This window comes from Cololabis saira, chromosome 6 (assembly GCF_033807715.1).
Source record: "Cololabis saira isolate AMF1-May2022 chromosome 6, fColSai1.1, whole genome shotgun sequence".
Taxonomy (NCBI): domain Eukaryota; kingdom Metazoa; phylum Chordata; class Actinopteri; order Beloniformes; family Belonidae; genus Cololabis; species Cololabis saira.
Genome location: NC_084592.1, coordinates 20,673,171 through 20,695,801, shown reverse-complemented (window position 1 = coordinate 20,695,801; position 22,631 = coordinate 20,673,171). Strand labels below are relative to the sequence as shown.

General features: G+C 39.4%; 2 protein-coding genes across 5 annotated transcripts in view; both read left to right on the top strand.

Moving 5' to 3' along the window:
- Positions 1–10,902: 10,902 nt before the first annotated feature.
- On the top strand, positions 10,903–13,554 carry dap1b (death associated protein 1b). Its single transcript, XM_061724487.1, has 4 exons — positions 10,903–11,083; positions 11,780–11,876; positions 11,977–12,040; positions 12,154–13,554. The coding sequence occupies exons 1-4, from the start codon at positions 10,918–10,920 to the stop codon at positions 12,268–12,270; spliced, it is 444 nt and encodes a 147-aa protein (XP_061580471.1). The 5' UTR covers positions 10,903–10,917; the 3' UTR covers positions 12,271–13,554.
- Positions 13,555–19,994: 6,440 nt separating this feature from the next.
- Positions 19,995–22,631, top strand: part of tanc1b (tetratricopeptide repeat, ankyrin repeat and coiled-coil containing 1b) — a 115,456-nt gene continuing 112,819 nt past the window's right edge. For all 4 annotated transcript variants that reach the window (XM_061723600.1, XM_061723598.1, XM_061723599.1 and 1 more), the window contains exon 1: positions 19,995–20,110. The gene's annotated coding sequence lies outside the window, so the exon portion shown is untranslated. The remainder of the gene's footprint in view (positions 20,111–22,631) is intronic.

Genomic DNA, 22,631 nt, shown 5'->3' with positions numbered 1-22,631 from the left:
CCCTGTCTCAAGACCTCAATCATCCTTCCGATCTCAAAAAAGACTTCCATCAGCAGCCTTAATGACTACCATCCAGTAACATTTACCCCAGTCATCATGAAGTGCTTTGAGAAACTGGTACATACACAGGTTTGACCTTCACCAGTTTGCCTACAGAACCAACAGGTGCACAGAGGATGCTATCGGAACACGCCCTGCATGCTTTTTTGTCCCACCTGGAGGGGCAGGGGAGCTATGCACGATTTTTATTTGTGGACTTCAGCTCAAAATATCCAACTCTTCACGCCTTTGGATTAAGGACTTCCTGTCAGACTGCTCCCAGAGGATTAAGGTAGGCCTCAACATCTCCACAGCCCTTAGCCTAAACATTGGCTCGCCTCAGGGCTGTGTGCTGAGCCCCCTACTCTACACCCTCTACACGCATGACTGCACCCCCGCACACTCCTGCAACACCATCATCAAGTTTGCTGATGATACCACAGTTGTGGGGCTCATCTCTGGGGGAGATGAGTCGGCTTACCGGGACGAGGTGGAGCAGCTGTCAATGTGGTGCTCAGACAATAACCTTGTTCTGAACACCTCCAAGACCAAGGAGCTGGTCATAGACTTCCGGAGGAAAGCCAAAACAGACACTCAACCCCTATACATCGGGGGAAAACGGGTAGAGAGGGTAACATATTTCCGGTTTCTCGGTGTGCACATACAGGAGGACTTAACTTGGAACATTAACACCACAACCACCATCAAGAAAGCACAACTGAGACTGTACTTTCTAAGAGTTCTCAGGAATAAAAATCGGACTCAGAAACTCTTGGTGTCATTCTATCGTTGCTCCGTAGAAAGCATCCTGACTTACTGCACGTGTGTGTGGTTTGTCAGCTGCACAGTGGCTGACCGGAAATCCCTCCAAAGGGTTGTTAATACAGCCCAAAAGATCATTGGTTGCTCCTTACCCACCCTGGACTGTACAGCTCTCACTGTCTTAGTAGGGCTAAAAACATTCTAAGGGATTCGTCCCACCCAGGTCACCAGCACTTTGAATTACTGCCCTCAGGCAGAAGTTTTAGGTCTCTGAAGGCTCGGACTAACAGACTTAAAAACAGTTTTTATCCAAAGGCTATTACAGTGTTTAACACCGCAAAAACCTTTATCTATAAACCTCCATCTGTGTTATTGTAATAAAAATGCAAGGGTCTCTGCAATCTACTGTTTTTTTGTTTTGTCTCCTTAAGCTGCTACGGAGTTTGTGTGTGTGGGTGTGTGTAATGTAAAGGTCTAGCCTATTCTTTCTTTATACTTTAATCTTAAATTATTCTGCACTTTAAGGGTTTGTACTGCCAATTTTGTTGTACTGGTACAATGACAATAAAGACAATTCAATTCCCAAAAGCTTGTGGTCAGAGATAGTAAAAAGACTGCACGATGGTCACATGGGCATAGTGAAATGCCGCGAGCACACAAAACAGAGCGTCTGGTGACCGGACATTGGCAAAGCCCTGCAAAAGTGGATTGAACACTGCAAGCACTGTCAAATAACAAAACCCGCTCAGAACAGAGAGCCACTCATGAAAACCCCTTTGCTGAACAGACCTTGGGAGAGAGTAGCCATAGATATCTGTAAGGTTGACAAGAAAAATTACCTTGTGGTAACAGACTATTTTTGCAGATACATCGTGCTTGCCGGACATGACAGCTGCCACAGTGAGGTCCCGTCTGAATGCCGTTTTTGCAAGGGGGGGTTGCGCCTGTTGTGGAATTTATCAAACCAGTTCAGAAGTCCGCTTTGTGGTTTTTATGAGGTTTTATTGAGCCGGCGGTGAGCACGTCTGCACAGACCAGAGGTCTGGTAGAAATGCTGACCTCGAGTGACGTTGTAATCAGATTTTTATACAAGAAGTTTCAGGAATACACCAGCCCAGTGAGAGGTGGGACTTTTAGCTTTAGGACCACCCCTGAGGGATCAGGAAGTCCGTATATGTTCTTTGTCTCTGTGGGGGCTGGAAGTCTCGGCAGGGATGCAGAACGCCGGACCTTGCGTGACAATGTCCCGGCAGGGGTCCCCAGGAACTGGAATCCGCATGTCTATGAGCATAAGGGGGCTTGAGCAATCTGCAAGGCGTCGTTGTGTCCCTGCAGGGGGGCCAAATGGTCAAAATGCTTCATCAATTCACAATTTTTTTTTTTTTTTTTTTTTACAGTGGAGTACATCATTTTAGTAATAGTTTGAGTGATACATGTGTTTGCAAGTAAACCTTAGACATGTGGTCGGAAACCAAATAACAACAAGCCAACAAAGCAAATTCAAATATCAAGTAACCAACGTGTCCTAACTGTTCTTTAAACCAATGAAACAAACTACTTATGACAGGTGTATGTAACATTTTGGCAATATCTTTCAAGTGATGCGTTATTTCTTGGACTGTGGCATTGCGGGTATAAATGTACAACATTCAGTTTTAATGACAGCACAAGTTCCCCTTGAGAAGCTAGTAAGTAGTCCAATGCAGCACGATTCCGCAAGGCCATCATCCCTAGAGCAGCCATCTCCCGTGAGAGCATCGGCATGCCCCCTGTTGCGGTCCTTGCCGAATCCTCAATGGAATCGGGCAGTGGTTTTTGGCTTGTTTTAGGCTTAACAAGCGGTTCTTCAGAAGGAGAGTATGTGGAGTCACATCTCGATGCTACACCATAATTGTCTCGCTTGTGGGGGTCTGCGGGGCCTGTGCTGCTCCTCCGCTCCTCAGCTCCTCCACCAGTCGTGGAGGTCCTGGGTGTTGGAGCTGGGCTTTCCTGCCCGTGTTGCTCCCCTCAATGGCTCCGACGGGGTACCACAGAAAGAAGAAGGAATCGGCCGGTCTCCGGTGCAAGGTCGAGGAGCTGTGCTCCCGCAGTGGGACGCGTGGAACCAGGCCAGCGCCCCCCACCCTTGAGTGTCGGTGGTGCAGGACGTGCTGAGCCCTGGACCACCGAGGCCCTCTCCGACACAAACCCAGTCTCCGGGTTGTGGCATGGTTTGCCACTACAGAAGAGACTGGACAGCTTTTACTTTTCTGTGGATTGACTGAACAGCAGAAGTTTAGAGTACAACAGAATGATATCATGGATTCATCCATGGCATGGAAGTCCATCTTCTTCATATATACAGAACTGAATTGCTTTGTATGGTCATAGGTCTACCCATGATCCTTTCATGAGGCGTGAGTTTTGTGCTTCCTAATGGGTGTTAACAGGTGTCAACATTGTCCATTTAAGTCCAGTTTAAAATTCTCTGCACATACCAAAACATTTTCATACATGAACATTTTCATACAAGAATAATTTCATATCCCTCACATAATGTCTATTTGCAGAGCTTCAAAAAAGTCACGGTGGGGGGGAGTGTTGATAATGTTTGCAATATTTTTATAGGATGCAAATCTTGGAGCTTATCAGTCTTTCAACACTATCTGACACATTCCCCCTTTTTCTCATCTGTGATTGCCAACTGTGATCAACTATTCACGTGTACAAGGATGTGGGTGCAACAACGCGGCCGTCGTTGCTGACCCACAAATTATTTACATTTTTACAACCATGGGAATGCTACAATCCGTTTTTTTTCTTCACCTCAGTAGTCTTCTTGTAGGAGAGCTACATCATTAGGAGAAACCAGGTCGTTAGCGGGTATAGAAGGGCAAAGTTTTACATAGACAGGTAAGCCAAATTTGGCAGTTTCTTTTGCTGCATGGTCAGCTGAAGCATTGCCTAGTGAAAACAGGGTTGGACTGGGTGTGGGCTTCACATTTAACAAAACAATAGATGAAGGTAGTTGACAGGCTTGTAACAGTTCACCAATCAATTAACCACATTTATCTCCGAGGATGAGATAAATGCTCGGTTCGCCCACAATATATAAAATCTATAAAATACAATATACACAACCAAAAGCATATCTGGAATCTGTATAGATTGTAACAGTTTTACCTTTTGATCAGTATATAGTTTCATCTACTTGGGTGGAGCTGGAGAGGGGGGCGCTTTCAACAATTAAGAATTATCACAAATTGTATAACCTGCGTATGGTATTCCATCTTTATAAGCAGAGCCGTCAGTGAGGAAAACAGGAAAAGTCAGGACGAGTGTTAAAGACAGAGGTGTCAAAAGTATTCACATTCATTACTCAGGTAGAAGTATAGATATTAGAGTTCAAAAATACTCCTGTAGAAGTTGAAGTATCAACTCAAAATTTATTATATATACATTTTTCTAGTAAAAGTATAAAGTACTGGTTTCAAAAGTACTTAAAGTATAAAAGTAAAAGTAATATAAGCGGGGAAAAACCATTAAGGCTACAAGCCATTGAAAATGAATGCATCTTAGTATAATGCAAATATATTAAAGAACCATATATGTGTACTATTGAGCATTAACATGTGTTTCAGAGAGCAGACACGTACAAACCAAATATGTTTATACTTCTCATCCAACCACAACCAAATTCACTCTATCCGGATGGCACAATTTAACTGGATAGTTTTTCAAAGGCCGAAATGAAATAGAGTAAGGCTTTTTTTTTTTAAAACGTAAGGAGTAAAAAGTAAAGATAATTGCGTGAAAATGTAAGGAGTAAAAGTAAAAACCGTCTGAAAAATAATTACTCCAGTGAAGCATACACAACCAAAAGTTCTACTTAAGTAAGGTAATGAGGTATTTGTACTTCGTTACTTGACACCTCTAGTTAGAGATTAGTTATACATGCATTCAGAGACGTTATAGTAGGCCACAGACAGATTTCCATGCACTTACATGATGAATTTTACCATAGGCAGGATAAGATTATGTAAATTGGGATGTTCTGATTTGGCTCACCCCAATGGGAGCCGATCATTGGCTGTTTCCTCTGCGCCTCCTCTCAGCGCTCAACCTGTGTAGGAAACACTTTTGAAAAAGACATTAGTATTTTCATACATTTCAGATTCTTTTTTTTTGCGTTATCCAGGCCTACCCTTTGTGGAGGGCAATTAGCAAATATATATTTTGCATGTACCCTGGAGGGAATCCATCAATCTGATCTCGTGACAGACCACAATTCTCTTTTGCTGTCAAAATTGTTTTAGCATAAAGTTCCCTGGGATTATCAATTTTCCCTTTGAACTGTTAAGGCAATAAATACTGTGAAAAAAGGTCTGAGCTTGCTCTGGTGTGATTTTGGCAACAGCTGTGGGATTAAAAGGGAATTCTACAAGCATCAAGTACTTTGCGCATCAAGTACTTTACTTTTCAAATCATGTGGCAAAGTTAGTTTAACCGCTGTTTCCTCTAGCCATTTTGTTTATTAATTTAAAATCTCTTACCATTATTTGGCTCCAAATTTTGTAGGCAACAGATCTTGGGTTTTTGTAAAATCCAGTCGTCATCAGAAGTGTCATCGTCATTTGATTCTTTAATCAGTTTCACCGGATAAAGGTTTTGATTTTATCATTTAACTGGTTCTCTAATTTCTTTTTCGTCTGCGTTGTGTTTTTTAAATCCTTCTAGCCATCAGCTTTTTATTTTGATCAGTAAGCGAAGCTATTTGAGATTCTGCATTACGGCGTCTACCTTCATCCCTCCACAAATCTGAGGGAGTTTGAAGTGCTTTTTAGTTATTTTAACAATATTTAATACTAACTAAGTAACAAACAAAACTAACAAATAAAACTATCGGTACCGTGATTACCATACATGTATTTAAAGAACTGAAAAACTTGCCAAAAACTTTCCAACTATCAGTCTACCTGAGCATATAAATCATTCCTGTTGATGCAAAGAAGAGCGAGTCGATTCTTGCAGAAATGAAATATACTCCATTTTGGGAGAGCGTGTCATCCCCACGTCTATTTCTCACAAATATATCAGTGTTCCAACACTTACGGACCCCACGTCCTGCATATGCATAAGAATAGTCCCCCTGGACTATCTTTTTATTGGTACCAGACCAACCATGGCGCTCTTGGCCATTTCTCTCTTTAATGTTACCCGAGATATTAAACCTTTTTTTTAGAAGAGCGAGTCAGATTCTTAAGGCAGGAGAAGCAGAACATTCTCACAACACAATCAAATTCAAGTGTTATGAAATTGTCAGCATTCCTAAAACATCTCTACAATAACCTTCCCAATAACACAAAATAATAATAAAAAATATAACCTTCACAACCACACAGCGGACTTACCTAAATTTAAGGATAACGTCAACTTTCTCTGGCACTCCAGTTCACAGACTTTTGACAACAGCCCAGAAACAATAATTTGGGATTTAAATGGATCCCTTACCTTTGAAAATTTAGATAGAGTCGCTGGTTGTGTCGTTGGTCTGGAAAAGGAGTTTCCGTCGAAGGTTTATTGTCAATCCGGGTCACGGCGCCAAATTGTTGTGGAATTTATCAAACCAGTTCAGAAGTCCGCTTTGTGGTTTTTATGAGGTTTTATTGAGCCGGCGGTGAGCACGTCTGCACAGACCAGAGGTCTGGTAGAAATGCTGACCTCGAGTGACGTTGTAATCAGATTTTTATACAAGAAGTTTCAGGAATACACCAGCCCAGTGAGAGGTGGGACTTTTAGCTTTAGGACCACCCCTGAGGGATCAGGAAGTCCGTATATGTTCTTTGTCTCTGTGGGGGCTGGAAGTCTCGGCAGGGATGCAGAACGCCGGACCTTGCGTGACAATGTCCCGGCAGGGGTCCCCAGGAACTGGAATCCGCATGTCTATGAGCATAAGGGGGCTTGAGCAATCTGCAAGGCGTCGTTGTGTCCCTGCAGGGGGGCCAAATGGTCAAAATGCTTCATCACGCCACTGTCAGGGTGACCAATAATGGGCCGCAATTCAGCGGAAGCTTGTTTCAGGACTTTGCTAAGACCTATGACTTAAGTTACAAGAAGCCCACATTTCCCCCAAGAGAATGGCGCTGCCGAAAGAGGAAGAGGAGGAGAAAGAAATTTAGGAAAGGGATCTTGGCAGATGAAAACAATGAACAGCAAGATGAATCAACAACAAAGCAAACACCAGCGGCTGTCACCACATCAAGAGGCAGAGTGGTGAAACAGCCATCTCTCCATCTCCTTGAAATCTCCTGCAGTCACTCTGCAGAAATACTTGTCTAGGTTCATGTTATTGTTTTAACAAGACAGCAAAATCACTAAGAGAAAAGTTCAGAGTGAAAAGAGTTATGATACAGATTAGTTTATTAATTTCAACACTGTGTTTTTTTCAAACTGCTTGAATTTGATTTATTACGACACATACTTCTTTAGTACTCAAAGGATGGAAGGTGTAATGTCCAGTAATAAATGGGACTAGTTAAGGCTGCATAGTAATCTGAGATTGTATGCTAGTGAGACTGCAGTGTAATCATGCGCACCACAAGTGTGTACGGAAGCAACAGTGATTTCAGATTTGTATGTGTTCTTCCCTCGACTCTCATTAAAGTTCATAAACTGATATCTACGACTGTTCATTGAACATTACATCCCCTGCAGTCTTGTCTTAAGCACTTTTCTTAACTCTGTTTGAAAATGTTATGAGCTCAAGGGAAGAATCACATCTATTTTCCGCTTTTAGATACTGCTGCAAGGAATTGTGGAACTTCAGTGCTTTCATAAAGGATATCCCAGTGTTTCCTGCTGTGCTATAGTCCATAATAAATAAAGCACAAAAGCTCCATTACAAAGTATTTAAGAGAATCTGGCCAGCATTTATCGTAGCTACTACAGAGGTGTCTGGGTCATTTCGCTTAGAAACCTAAATTTAACATCACTATGTGTCATGTTTGCATAATATCTGCCCCATAGCCAATTTTCACATTTCAATATCATGAGTAAGCAGCCGCTTTGCCCGCTACATTTTTCTAAGCAATCAGCTGGCCAATCAGAACAGGCTCTATAATTCCCTTAAAGAAAGTTACTTAAAAGGTTTTTTAGCTCCTTGCAGGGGCAAGCGGTGCTGCAGTGATAAAGCATGCATTAAAAGGAACCCTGCATATTAAGACATGTAGGTCTTAAAAGATAAATGTTGGTATCAATTATAACAATGTGATATAAAAAACCTTGTTGATGTCCTCGTTTTTATAAAATTTGAAAATATAATTTAACATGTAGGTCGCCATTGTTTTTTACGTTCTGGGTAGTAACGTCACACGGTGGCACCTGCTGGCCCCCGTCCACTGTTCTGACACCCAGAAACAGATCAAAACACAGCTAAACAGATGACGGCGCACCAGAAACACAGATGAAAACACAGCTGAACCTATATTCATGTATTCTATAATACATCCATGAGCTGAACATTAAGGTGACGGCGCACCTACAAAAAAGTAAAATAAAATAAAAAAAAAGTGCAGCCCCATACAGCATGAACTACAAAAACACCATAAAACTCAGAGACTAACAGACCACACGTTTCAACCAGCAGATAACCGATGCTACAATAAAAACCCCAGCCAGATCTGGCGTCATTAAATTAAATAAAGATGTTCTTGCCTATTTGAAGCGAAGTCTGCGCCTCCCGTTTCGTCAAAGTCCCGGGCCAGTCCCCTCAGCTGCTGGTCTGTCATCAGCACCGAGGCCGGTTTTAGGGGGGGCAGGGGTGGGCTATGCCCATCCAAACGTGCATATTGCCCACCGGCGTCTCCATCCCGGCGGCGGTAGCGAGAGCGGAGAGCGGAGAGCGGATGGCGGTGCGCTGCGGGCTGTAGAGCCCCGGCTACGCAGGCTACGGCGTAGCCTACGCAGGCTACGGCGTAGCCTACGCCGTCTACGCCGTAGGCTACGCCGTCTACGCAGGAGCCTAATGCACTGGTAAGATGCGCACAACATTGATCATTTTTGCAGATCTCCCGTGCATCACAGAACTTTGATCCAGTTTGCCTGAACCGAGACGTCTTATGGGCTCCCTCGTCAGCCTCCACGGCCGGGAGATGCTGCTCAACTATGTTTTAGATACCTGTCCCAGTTAAACTAATGGGGCTTATCTTCCCAGAGCCACCGTCGTACGTCATCGCCCCCAGAATACATTGCGCAGGTAAAACATGGCGCCTCCCGCAGGTCAAAATATGTAATAAACATTGTAGATTTTTAAAGCAATTAGATTATTTTATGTGTTTCTAACAACATATTTTAGTATAAGAGAACAATTGTGGCTAATTAGGGACTACATGTCCTAATATGCAGGGTTCCCTTTAAAGCATGTAACTGTCCTGTAAATCACCAACATTAAATACCTTCATTTTTTTTTAAATACAAAACACGTTCTTTGAAAGAATTTCTCCAAAATGCAGTGAACCTTCCCAAACCTCCATAGCTGCATATTTTGTGTCTGACTTGGAATCTGTGATGAAAATGGTTTTGCAGAGCACATCTCCCTTATAGGCTATTAAACACTGACCCATAGACTGTAAAACTACTGGACAAAACCCTCAATGACTTCACCCACAGCTTTTCTGAAGGGCGGTTTTGAAGACTCTTATTCCCCGTACAGTATGGTATCTTGACGCAAATGAGGCTAAACATACAGGAAGAGGAAGCCAATTCGAACACGTTCACATCATGCCAATCAAAGTTAGTCGTGGTTACCAGCTACTTTAGCCGATCCATGCTGGAGAAGCTGTGGAGCTGCCTGTGAATATTTGCAGCAGAATATCCCATTTCAAATGTTTCAGTGGCAAATGAAGAAATCAGAAATGACCGTTCCATTTATCCGATGCTGGCTTAGTACAAACTTCTTACTAATTCGCTAAAGCTTTTCAGCATGACAAGGACAGATGGGGACGTTACCTTGGCTAGCCACTGGCTAAGCTGACTGCCTATGCCCCTTATTAGCTGTATGTCAATGTATTGCTTTATATAAATTCACAAAAAAAGACCTATCTTGAATTTTAGTTATTCCTGGCTTCAACCTAGAAGTTTGATTGTTGCCACTCGGTCAATACAAAGTGGCGATTTCTTATTTAAGCTTTGGTGATGGCAGTTGATGAAGAAGTGATGACAGCTCTCAATCCATGGAGCCAATACACAGTTTATGCAACACTTTTAAACAACCACCATTAAAAGTCTATTAAGTCAATTAAGCATAAATGTACCTGAAGTGGTTAAAAAAACAAAAAAAAAACACCCCCATACATTTTAACACACACACACACACACACACACACACACACACACACACACACACACACACACACACACACACACATACATATATATATATATATATATATATATATATATATATATATATATATATATATACATATATATATATATATATATATATATATATATATATATATATATATATATATATATATATATATATATATATATATATATATATATATATATAATTGTTTTATTTTTGTTATATTTCTGATTCAAACTGATTGGTAGTGTTTAATCAGGCCACTGGATCTCAGCAAAATAAGGTGTGGCATTCTTTTGAGAAAATGTGTAAATACCAAAATGAAAAGGCAAATTGATCAAACCTAAGCATTTCATTGTGACTTTAAAACTCAGCCCTGGGTTCAATAACTATCATACTTTTTTTATATGGCTAATCAGAATAACTGCTGTAAAATAGAGCTTTTGTACAACACATTTCTTTATATACTATTTGAAAAGTACAGCTTGTTGCGTAAACATACATGCTTATACAACAATAAAAAGTTATGTAAGTTTGAAATTTTGTTTGTGTGGTGAACCAATTAAATATGACTTGGCAACAGAGACAAATGCTTGTTGGCCAACAAGATTTTCAAAATAAGACGACGACGCACTAAACAATCAAATATTAAACTTTTAAAAAAGAAGCCCTCTACAAAGAGAAATGTTTGGTGGGCTGGTTGAGAACGGCAACAGCTGTATCTAGTTTCATTTCCGTAAATCTTTTCAGATTCGTGAGAAATGTAAATGGCAGGCGTGTGTGTGTTTTGCAGACTTCCTGTGGGACGTCGCGCATGTTTGGGGCATAAAAACAGCAGCGTGGGCGTCAGACGAGTTACTGCTGCGAAAAAAGTTAGAAAAATGGTGCAACCGAAGGAGACGCATTTGCTGAAAGCTGGCCACCGTCCAGCAGGTAAACGACTTTTCACTCCGCTCTCGACGTGTGCGCGTTTTCTAATCTTCCATTTTTACCAAAGCGTTGTTGTTTTTCTCTGTTCAACTCGGATGCACTCAGCCCTGAAAAGGCTCTTGAACGATTTCACCTAGATTTTTATTATTTGTTACGTTCCTGTTATTGTCTTTTTCAATGCAATGCGTTTCATTTTTATAGGTGAAATCTGCTGATTGTTTGCATCAAATTGAAAGGTTTGTTTGTAAACGGCCTGTTGGTTCAGAGAGCGTGTCATCCCGATGTGTTGAGTTACATCAGAGTTGTAATCAGTTTTGTCTCGCATATTTTACATCCTGCATCCTTTTGTATGTTAAGATTGACTCATAACAAAATTGACTGTTTTTTTTTTTGTTTTTTTTTTTTCCTACAGACTCATTACTCCGGCACTTTAGAACTTGTTAATTTTTTCCTTAATATTATTTGCTCTTTTGTATTGCATCAATCACCACAACAAATTCCTTGTGTGTGTTAAACTACTTGGCAATAAACTTCTTCCTGATTCTGAAATATTGACTCACATTGTGTGCCTTGAGGAGACATCAGTTATTGTTTCACTTTTGTTGCAGAATAGGTGCATGGATTGGCTAAATAGGCCTACTACAAAAATTTGAATCCTGAAACTTCCTTTCTTGTTTTTGTCTTTTAATATAACAATAGTTAAGGCAGGAGGTAAAAGGGTGGCAAAGAAAAGCTTGGAAGAGACTGCCTCCCATGGGACCCCAGAAAAGGAGACGAAGAGGTCTGACAAAGTGAGGTATGACCACAATCTGCTTCAAGGAAATAAAATTGTCTTAAATTGTCTATATGGTAAATTTGCCTCTTTAACTGGAAACTATTTTTAATTTATGCTGCAGGTCTGTTGCCATGTCTAACAGGATGCAACAGATTGGCATTCTTCTGGGAGGAACTCTTGACAAGGTAAACAAACAATCCCCCTTTCTTTTATGTTTCCTCTTTTTCAATTAATTGCATCTAGAACCTTTTGAGGTCACGCAGCCTCGTGGATAATGGAACTTCCTGTCATTTTCCAGCTGAGCCACGACTTTCCAGAGACGCCCGTGAGCGTGAGGCACAGCAGGGTGCGCCCTTGCATGGAGAAGCCTCACAGCCCGCGGAGCTTCTTCATCCAGCAGCCCAGGAAGTGGTGAAGGTTGTGTAAGAAAGCGCCGGAGGCAACCGGGTCCATTCAGCCATGAAACGCCAACATGAAGTGTTAAGCTCTTAAGGGAACTGACAGGCTGTTTGTTAGGTGTCGATGGGAGTGGATGGGTGCAAGCTCTTCTTACCTAGGAAAAAAAAAAAAAAAGATCTTCTTTTGGTGTCTGTGAAAATCTTATAAGCCAGCTCTCAGTGTATTATCCTAGTTTTGTCTAAACTAACATACTTATTCATCTGAAACAGAGTGCTTCAATTTCAAGGGATTGGTTGAGGGCTGTGAATGAGGCTTAAACTGCTTAAGTAAACCTAGTGTATGGCTTAGCAATTATCGATTTAGTAAAAAAAAAAAAAAAGCATGACGTCATTTCATTAATATCGTTTGCTCTTGCAATTAACTAAATGGCCAGTAGGTGGCAGCAAAGCACCATTTCTAAACTTGGGACCCCAATTAAAATATCAAGAGGATCTTGTGCATGTCAAACATTACGTTTTCCTCTTATCTTGTACATCTGTATAAGAATGAAAAGGGCATGTTTTTTTTTTATTTTTATTTTTTTATGGAGATGTTCAGATTCTATATAAACACTTTTTAGACTACGGTAAGCAGAGGCTCTAAAGATTGAATCCTGTCCTTTCGTAGTAGTAGCAATAATGCCCTTCTGTCAATGTGAACTATTTTCAGTCTTACTGTACCTTTTTGTCTGTGGATCGGGAATCAGCTTGTACATGTTCCTGAAGGCCTCGACTTGGAAACACTGTTTGGGACACAAAATGCTCTCTAAGAACATTCCCAACAGCGAGTTTAGTCTTGTCAGTCTGAACCACAGAACAGACCCAACGTTGCTTAAGGGCAAAGTACTTCAGCTAAATGCAGTTGAACAGATATTGATCTCTTAAAAATCAATTATGTATTAACAATTTTGCAAACTTCAAAAGCTCAAATAATCTGATCAGCAGGTTTTTGGAAAATAAAGATAATCTGGCATTACCGAATGTGACCTGATAAGGAAGTGATTATTTTGTTTAATGACTTTCAAAAGTAACTTTGTGAATGTTGTCTTGTAAAATATAGAAAAAAAGGAACATAACATCCAGTATTGCTATGTCCTCCTCCCACCTTTTTGTATTTGCTTTAAATTGCACTTAAAAGAAATGGCTTTGTATTCTTTTGTTTGGGGCTTTATGTGTGACATGACTCTGCCTTTAGCCGCTTTGAATGAACCTCTGTCTGTGAAATCTGTTTCAATAAAGATCTTGTCAATGTGAAAATACAGCATTTGATCCATCCTGAATTCTTCACCGTGTCCGTCATGTTCCTGCCCCTTTGTTTTTCCATAAGAAAGTCCACAAATGATTTTGTTTGCCAAGAAGGTACACAATGATGGCCTTGTCAACACAATGTGCTGACCTCAGATCCTCTGACGCTTGCGCCATTTCTGCTCCGCTTTGATGCCACGTGTGTGAAGTTTAGAGGAATCTCTTCAGCTTTGTTTGAGTGGAAAAGGTCAGTGGTGCGTTTCGCTGCCAGTGTCCACCCATGCCCAGCCATCTGAGGAGCTTTGCTGAGTCTCCGATGCACAGTGGCTGCATAATGCTGCCTCGCACTAATTTTTATTTATTTTTTAGTACTGCTCTTGTCATATGCTGCATTAAACATTGTATCCTCATGAGGTCGCCATTGAATAACAGTGTTCTTCACTTCCCACTACCCAGATGGATCTAACGGCATGGAAAGCTTCTCACTGTAGCTGATGATAATCCAAATACACTGCCTTGCATTCCTTGAAGATTTTGCTTCGTTTTATTATTTTTATATCCACATGAGGATGTTTTATTTTAAATGTTCAAAAAGTAACCCGTGTTCATCAAAAACCATGACAATTAGCATGATGAAAGGTTTGATTTCTTTTCAACCCAACAAATCTGATGTGCATCAACAAGGAAGAAATTAATTGTAAAACTTATATTTTTACAACAATGAATGAAACAGTTTCACTTAAAAAGGATACTGCATGGCAAGTGCTGGATTTAAGTTTGTTTAATCAAAAGTAGCAAAAGTCAATATATGGATTTAGGAGGGCAAAACAGCTTTTTAAATGTTGTCATTCAAGATGTCATGGTGCTCTTTGAAAACACATGCATCATCTTTTATGAGTGGCTTTGTTTTGCATTTACGATATTGATTTCCAAAGCAGCACAAGTGTGCGAAGACCTCCCGGTCAGAGCAGAAGAGTAAAACTCACTTGGATGCAGCTAAGAGCAAGATTAAAAAAATATATATATTAACACTTCTCAACAAAAACAATTTAAATCATGCATTTAGGAAGCTACTATCAGGAAAATTGTCATTATTTTTTTACACAGATGACACAGTGACGGTTTCGGACAAACTGATTCAGGCAAATAATCAAATCGCTTCAGTTTCAAACTTAAACATCCAAGTCTACATTTCTGTGAGACTATTCAATGGAAAAATGGTTCAATAGTGATTTAAAACTAATACATTCGTTTTTTTGTCCATTCACCCCTAAAATTGGGTATTTTTAAGTATAAAAGCCATTTGATAAAAAGCAAGGTCTCTGGGTCTCTTTAAGCTGATTATCAGATGATGGATTTTAATATTTTATGACAAAACTAATTTGGATTTTGTGAACTTGAGCCAGAAGAACTAAATGAATTGATAATGGACATGTTTATTTTCTACCAGAAATGCGTTTCTGTGATTAACGAAAGACTTTTATTTAGTAAAACAGTACGACAATGTTTTATGTATGACCCAACAATCTCAGTACAAGGTCCAAACATCAAACTGCATCACATGATTTACTTTCACTTTCATAAGCTTGTAATAATTTCTCGGGGTCATGTTCTGGGTCTCCGGAAAGCGGCTAGAGACAACTTGTATTGTAATAGACGCTATATAAATAGAATTGACTAGCATAAGCATCCAACACACTGGCAAATGTGCCCCCGAACCATTTCAATCTCAAATTAAAATGATATAACACATAAAATTCAGAAAATAATTATTTTGTTACAAATGCTTCAGGTGATTGGAAACCAGGCTGCACATTTCACTCCCATTTAACTTGAATCCATCAAAGAACGATGCCAATGTTCAGACTGAATTTAATGCTTACCCTGCTATAAATGTGAACAAAAAGCAGAAAGAAAGTTTTTCAAATATATATGCAGACAAAATTTCAGATGACATTCCAGCATCCACAAATTAGTTGTAGTTGACTAAAAACTATAGTACATGGTTGTAAAATCCTCAGGCATCAATGTATGTTTTTGTGACTGTCTGATATGTGGCCCTTTGTCTACTATATGTGGAGGAATGTAGGCCCTGTGAGTATGAGGTTTCCTATGTGCCAGAAATATGTTCATGTAATGAGACATTTTTCTATATATATATATATATATATATATATATATATATATATATATATATATATATATACATATAAGTATTGTATAATGTAGGTGTTGGTCAAAACCAAGTGCCACCAAGTGGGTCAAGTCTCATGCCGAGGTAAATGTTGTTGCAGTTCCTCAACTGGCCACTGAAGGCTCACTGCAAAAATGAGTCAATCTCTACATAAAAATGTCTAACTTTAGAGGACAAATGAATAAAGTTACAGCCTGGTTCAGAAATACTGTTTTGGTCTCAATTGTTTGATTCACATCCATTAAAACTCAAAGGTAGCTGATTTCCTTTTTTTTGGACCACATCAGGAGAATTTATATAAAGCATAACATTTATTTCTAACATGATTGATTGGCAGTTGGCTCAGCCTATGGCCAGCCATTATCACTTCTTCATCCGTAATTGTCATGCCAGCTGTCATGATAGCTGAATGTAGCGAAGCAACCAGCGGTTTACTAACCCGGAGCCTAACAAAACCCAGCAATAATTTTTTATTTTTGCCACTGAATCAACACGTAGAATGGCAACATGGCTACATGAAGTAGGAAGAAAAAAAAGCTTCAAAATTGCTCTTCAGAATTTAATGGATCACGTGACTAATGCTTTGTCCATTTATTTTACAGTCCTAGGTGTTAACTCATCTATCCAGTATCTGTACCTGGTTGTTATTGCTCTTTATGGTCACAGGGGTCTACTGGAGCCTTCCCAGCTCTTTATGGGTGAAAGAAAGGTGTATATCCCGGACAGATTGTAGGTTATGAAGTAAACCACTAATTCCTTTGGGTTTTTGCCAAATGGTCCAACAAGAGTCCATCAAAATAATATTCATAACTGCATATCAGAGCAACACACAAGGACGACACATCAAAACAACCCTTTAAAGGAAACACAAGGACAACATATCAGAAGGATGCAGTCAAATTATACTTTATAAAGTCATATCAGAACTTCAAAGCAAGTTACACAATCAGACAAAGATCTGCAGAAGTACACTGCTGTAGACTCAGTCATCCAGGTCACTGCCACTCCCAAAGGGTTAGGCACCTGGACCTCTTTCTCCAGTCCAGGTGCTTTGTTTCAAGTCTTTGAGGGTTCAACAGAAATCAAAGTTCAAGGGTTAGTCATCTGAATAGACAACTGCTGTAATTAAAATACTTAAGACATCTGCCACAACTAATATAGGCAAGGCAAGTTTATTTGTATAGCACAATTCAACACAAGGTAAATCAAAGTGCTTTACATCAACATTAAAAGTAGCAAGACACAATTAAAATTTAAATAACATAAAATGAAATAAAATTATAAGAAAAGAGATAAAAAAAATAATAAAAAGTACAAGTTGTTAAAAAGTAAGAGCAGTAGAGTACAGCAGGTAAGTATTTAATTTAAGAGTAAGCTTCAGTAATGTTTTTAGGCCTGATTTAAAGGAGCTGACAGTTGGAGCAGACCTCAGGTCTACAGGAAGTTTGTTCCACCGGTGAGGAGCAGAATAACTGAACGCTGCCTCACCTTGCTTGGTTCTGGTTCTTGGGAACCACAACAAACCAGATCCAGATGAACCTCAGGGGTCTGGGAGCTTCATAGGAACTAACAGATCAAACATGTATTTTTTATACAATCTTATTCAGTGCTTTGTAGACCAGCAGTAAGATTTTAAGCTATCCTCTGAGTCACTGGAAGCCAGTGTCGTGATTTCATGACCGGTGTAATATGGTCCAGTTTCCTGGTGTTTGTAAGGACTCTGGCAGCAGCGTTCTGGATCAGCTGTAGCTGCCTGATTGATTTCTTGTTAAGGCCTGTAAAGACGCCATTGCAATAATCCAACCTACTTAAAATGAATGCATGAATAAGTTTTTCCATGTCTTGTCCATAATATACTATCTGTTCCTTATAAAATGGTCAGTTGAGACAATCAGAGACCATGTAACCATATTTTTAGCCCTAATGAAACCTCATACATAAGACAAACTGTTGTGGATTACAAATCTAGAGTAATTTTGGTTTTAAAGATCACTTCTTATTGACCGATGTCAGTATACGGTTCTACAGTAGAGGCTTTTAAACTTGACCTGAAAACTCACCTTTTTAAGAAAGCTTATAGCTAAATATATCTTTTATATGCTCTGTTTTTTTTAACAATCTTTTTATTAACTTTTTACATAAGAAAAAAGCTGTTCTCCATACAATACAGTCATAAACTCAACATAATCACTGAACCCCCCCCCCCATTGCCAACTAACCTCACATAATAGACATAAATACCAGCAATAAACCAAATACACAAATAATACTTAAGCTAAAATAAGTAAATATTACCAAAGACAGAAAAGAATAGTGAAAAATAAAAGAAGTAGAAGAAGTAGAGGAAGAACAAAAATATTACATTGTTTAGTTCAAATTTCACTGACACAGGTCAAAAAAGGGGTCCAGATCTAGTCAAATGAGATGCCCTTACCCATCAGAGACGGTCTAATTTTTTCCAATTTCATAAAATAAACCTCCTTCACCCAGTTTGCATGGGTAAGGGGGGCACGGGATTTCCAGTTTTGTAAGATCAGCCTCCTGGCCAAAAGGGTTGTGAATGCAATCAAGTCCTTTTTATCTGGTGGAATATGCTCTGTTTTTAAATATATATATATATATTAAAAAAAAGTTCATGTTTTATTTTTCTGCTCTGTAGCACTTTGAGATTATTAAATATAAAGTGCCTTAGAAATAAAATGTATTATTATTATTATTATTATTATTATTATTATTATTATTTGGTTAAATAGAAAACAGTCCAAATAACGTTGAAAGCAAGGAATAATCTACTACCAAAAAATATCAGAGGAATGTTCACAGAGAGAGAAAGGGGCTATAATCTAAGGGGAGAACAAAATTTTAGTAAACATAAAGTACGAACAACAATGAAAAGCATGTGCATATTGAGCTGTGGAGTGACTCTGTGTAACAGTTTGGAGCAGGAAATGAAACAAAGTACTAACATAAATCTGTTTAAAAAGAGATACAAAACATTATTTATAAACAGGTATATGGAAGAGGAAATGGGTTAACGAGGAGTGTGATAAACAAATAAAATAGGGAAAAAGGTATATTATACTTGATTAAGATATGTTTAGATATTTATGTGGATATTTATGTAGTATATATTATATGTTGAGAGGGATAGTTATAATTATGTAATATATGTTATATATTTATTAGGTATGTAGAATATATATATTTATTAGGTATGTAGCATATATATACAGTATTTATAGGGATACTTATGTAGTTTATATAGTGTATATTTATATAGATTTATATATTTGTATTTTCTATATATTTATATAATATTTATGTAATATTTATATTTTCTATATACTTATATGGATAATTATGTAGTAATAGGCATGCTTACGTAATATTTATATAGACTATATTTATATGGATATTGTGTAGATATATAATAACAATAATGTAAATTCATAGAGTTACAGTATAAAGGGGTAGGAACTAGGAAAAAGTGTATACTTCTTCCTACTCCTTTTTTCGAACATATGCAAATATGAAGATGTTACTGTTTATTTTTATTTTTTATATACATGTTCGAAATAAAAATTCATTCGTTCATTCGTTCATTCGTTCATTCATTCATTCATTCATTCATTCATTCATTCATTCATTCATTCATTCATTCATTCAGGGTGTGGTTGATGAGGACCCAAAAGCAGGAGAGCAGGAGGCAGGACTTTGCAACAAAACAGGATTTATTTAGCAAAAGAAAAACCAAAAGCGCTGCAGAGCAGGATCAAACGCTGAACAAAAACAGGAATCCAAAAAACCAGAGGAGACATGGAGGGAACAAACAGTACGGACCGACAAGGAGCAAGGGAAAGACAAGACCAGATATACACAGGGGATAACGAGACACAGGTGCAGACAATCAGGGCAGATGGGAAACAGGAGGGACAGAACGGAAACTCACAAACTGGGGGGGAAGTGTCAAACCCTGACACATTCATTATTATTATTATTATTATTATTATTATTATTATTATTATTATTATTATTATTATTATTATTATTATTATTATTACCCTTGATCACTCATCTCACAATGCAGAGGTGCAGCTTGCATCTTTTGCAGCCTGGCATACATGTGCATGAGGCATTCTGAGAAGAGAGGGACTGTTGCCTCCATGAAGTTCCTCCCTGCAGATGACCTCATGCTGGAGGAAGAGGAGGAGGAGGATGAAGAGGAGGAGGAGGAGGATGAAGAGGAGGAGGAGCTCTGCGTCCAGTCAACCAGCCACCTTGGCGGTGCAGCGAGTTGGGAGTGAGTTCATGTGGAGGTACAACACAGAAGAACTGGGGGAAACTTTTTGTAGCTCTGTAATATTCATGACATTTGTAAGGTAAGAGCTGAAAAACGATACATTCGGGTTGAATGGACCGTATGCGTGTGGACATGTTGGTGTAGGAGCTCAGGAAAGTGAAGGTGAGATGGAAGTTTTGCGGGGAGGAATGTCAGGACATGCCCACCGAGGAGCCTGCAAAAGCAGCGGGGCTGACAGCGACACCACTGCGCTTTATTTTAAAATATCCCATCATTTAGTGTCTGTGCGTGTCGGAGCGTCACTTAAAGCCTGAATTATGGTCCCGCGTAAAATCGACGCAGAGCCTACGCCGTAGGGTACGCGGCGACGCGCACCGTACGTTGTGCGTCGCCGCGTACCCTACGGCGTAGGCTCTGCGTTGGTCTAACGCGGACCATAAATCAGCTTTAAAACCAGGTGCAAAGTAGCGGAGGTTTAATCTGTTTTAGGTACTTCCAGGTAACTTTTCCGTTGAATTTAGTTTGTAATTAAAGTTATTGAATAATAGTGTTTTGCTTTCATGATATAAGTCTTGGCCTTAAGACACTCAGACGTGGTTTTATTTTATTCTTGTTTGGTTATTTGAATTCGATTAATCGTCGATGCACTTTGGTAAAATTTGACACGATGTTGTTCTCCAAAAGGGACAGTAACATATCCTTTTGTTTTTTGTTTTTTCTTTAAATACTTTTGTATTTTAAATATAGTTATTCTGCTGGTTATTGTAAAAGGGCGCTTTCCCATAACACCTCAGGAATTAAATGAATGTTTTTGTTGGACCACTGACCAGCAAGTGAAAACCCAAAGATGAAAACTTCTTAAATGGGGTTTTTTTTTTGCCAGTACGTGGATCATTCTATGTTTTTACTGCAAGACTGTTGTCCATCCACAACAAGAACTGCTCTTAAGAGGTTGCCAGATGTTTTGGCTCCATAATGGTTTAAAATGGTCAGGCCAGAAGAAATAACTTTTCCCAAGTATGGTACAAAATACCCACCAATATAAGCCCAATTACAGTGGCCCGAGTATACGTCCTGACCAAATTGTATATTGTCATCAAAACTAGGTCACTGCACATGGCCTATAATTGATTCTCATGTAGCTTTACCAACTCTCCTCCCATGCTGGCTGGGATCCACGCCCCCCAAAACTGAGCCAGATCTTCCTGCAGACCAATACTGGACCAGATGATGGTCCCCATAATGAACTGCTGTCTATCTGAGGGTGAAAACTGTAAATTTCAGCCAGTCTCTTAGATTTAGAAAGTTGGGCCAACTACTCTTACTATATTTGATATTTTCATACGTAAATGATTGAGCGATCATAAAGGTTATGGATAAACATCAGTTGGCATCTTTTTTGAGTTTTTTTTCTATATGCTGCTGCAGAATTGCTTACATTTCTGGTCACTTTATTTCCTAACTCCTCTAAAGTTTCCCTTAAGAAAAGATAATATTTATTGTAATCGAATGTCCCATTCATCAGGCTGCAGATGTATTGTAAACTGCTAATTACTTTTCCTGCCACCCTATGGTCTTGTTTGATGCTGATGTTAGTCTGTATTCTGTGATTAGATGTGGTGTTTTTGAAAGCAGAACTCAACCCAGATACGGTGGTAGGCTTAAGGCTAAAGGGCTGTAATTTCGTCCACCCACATAAATCAAGTGATTGAAGTTAAAGCAGTGGCTGCATGTGACTTGTGCAGTTTTCAGAAAATCTTCAGAGGACGAATCCCCCGTGTAACTCAGCTAGGTGCTTTAAAAGCCAAAACTTTCTTTCCCCTTTTAGAAGGGCTGCTTGCAAATGTCAGGGCAAATGTTACATCGATTCTTGTATTTTCCCCTTTGGACATAAAGTCATTCATTCATCCTCCTTTCCGATTGGCATTATTAAATCATTATAACCCCACCACCTCCTGCCTGTCTATCTTGAAAGAACCTGTTGGAAAATCGACCATTTCTAGTGTTGAGTTTCAGTCGAGCATGAAGGGCAGCATGGGATGATGATGATTTTTCACTTTAACCCCTACAGGTGGTGCAGAGTTTGCTTCTTACAATCATGTGATTAAGTTGATCTGGACATTTTCTGTATCAAGTTTCCATTATGATTTTGTGCAATTTCGAGCTGATTGTGAAAACAGAGAACGGGTTTGCATGCCTTTTGTGTCAAAGACTGAGCTTTTCCAATTGTCTGCTGTAAAATGTCGGCATGACAGCGCAGTCATCAAATTGAAAGAAACCACAAGTGTCTGCCTCCCACTCTCTGCAGAGCCTGGTTCCCATGGTCCACAGCCAGTTGGCCAATAAAAGACACTGGCATCAGAGTTGCATTGTTGTGGCTGAGGAGGCAAAGTAACTGGGACCAGTGACCTGAGAGAGCACACATACTGAGTTGTTGGCATGTTGCTGATAATAAGGATAATGATTTTATCCTATGAAAGGAACCTGGCATTTGGACCCTACAGGAAATCCAGATTAGCAAATTTGTTTGAACCTGGAATGCAGCGGTGTGGAATTCTGTTGTGGGTGAAGGGAACCTAATCTTACGGTAACTTTTCCTC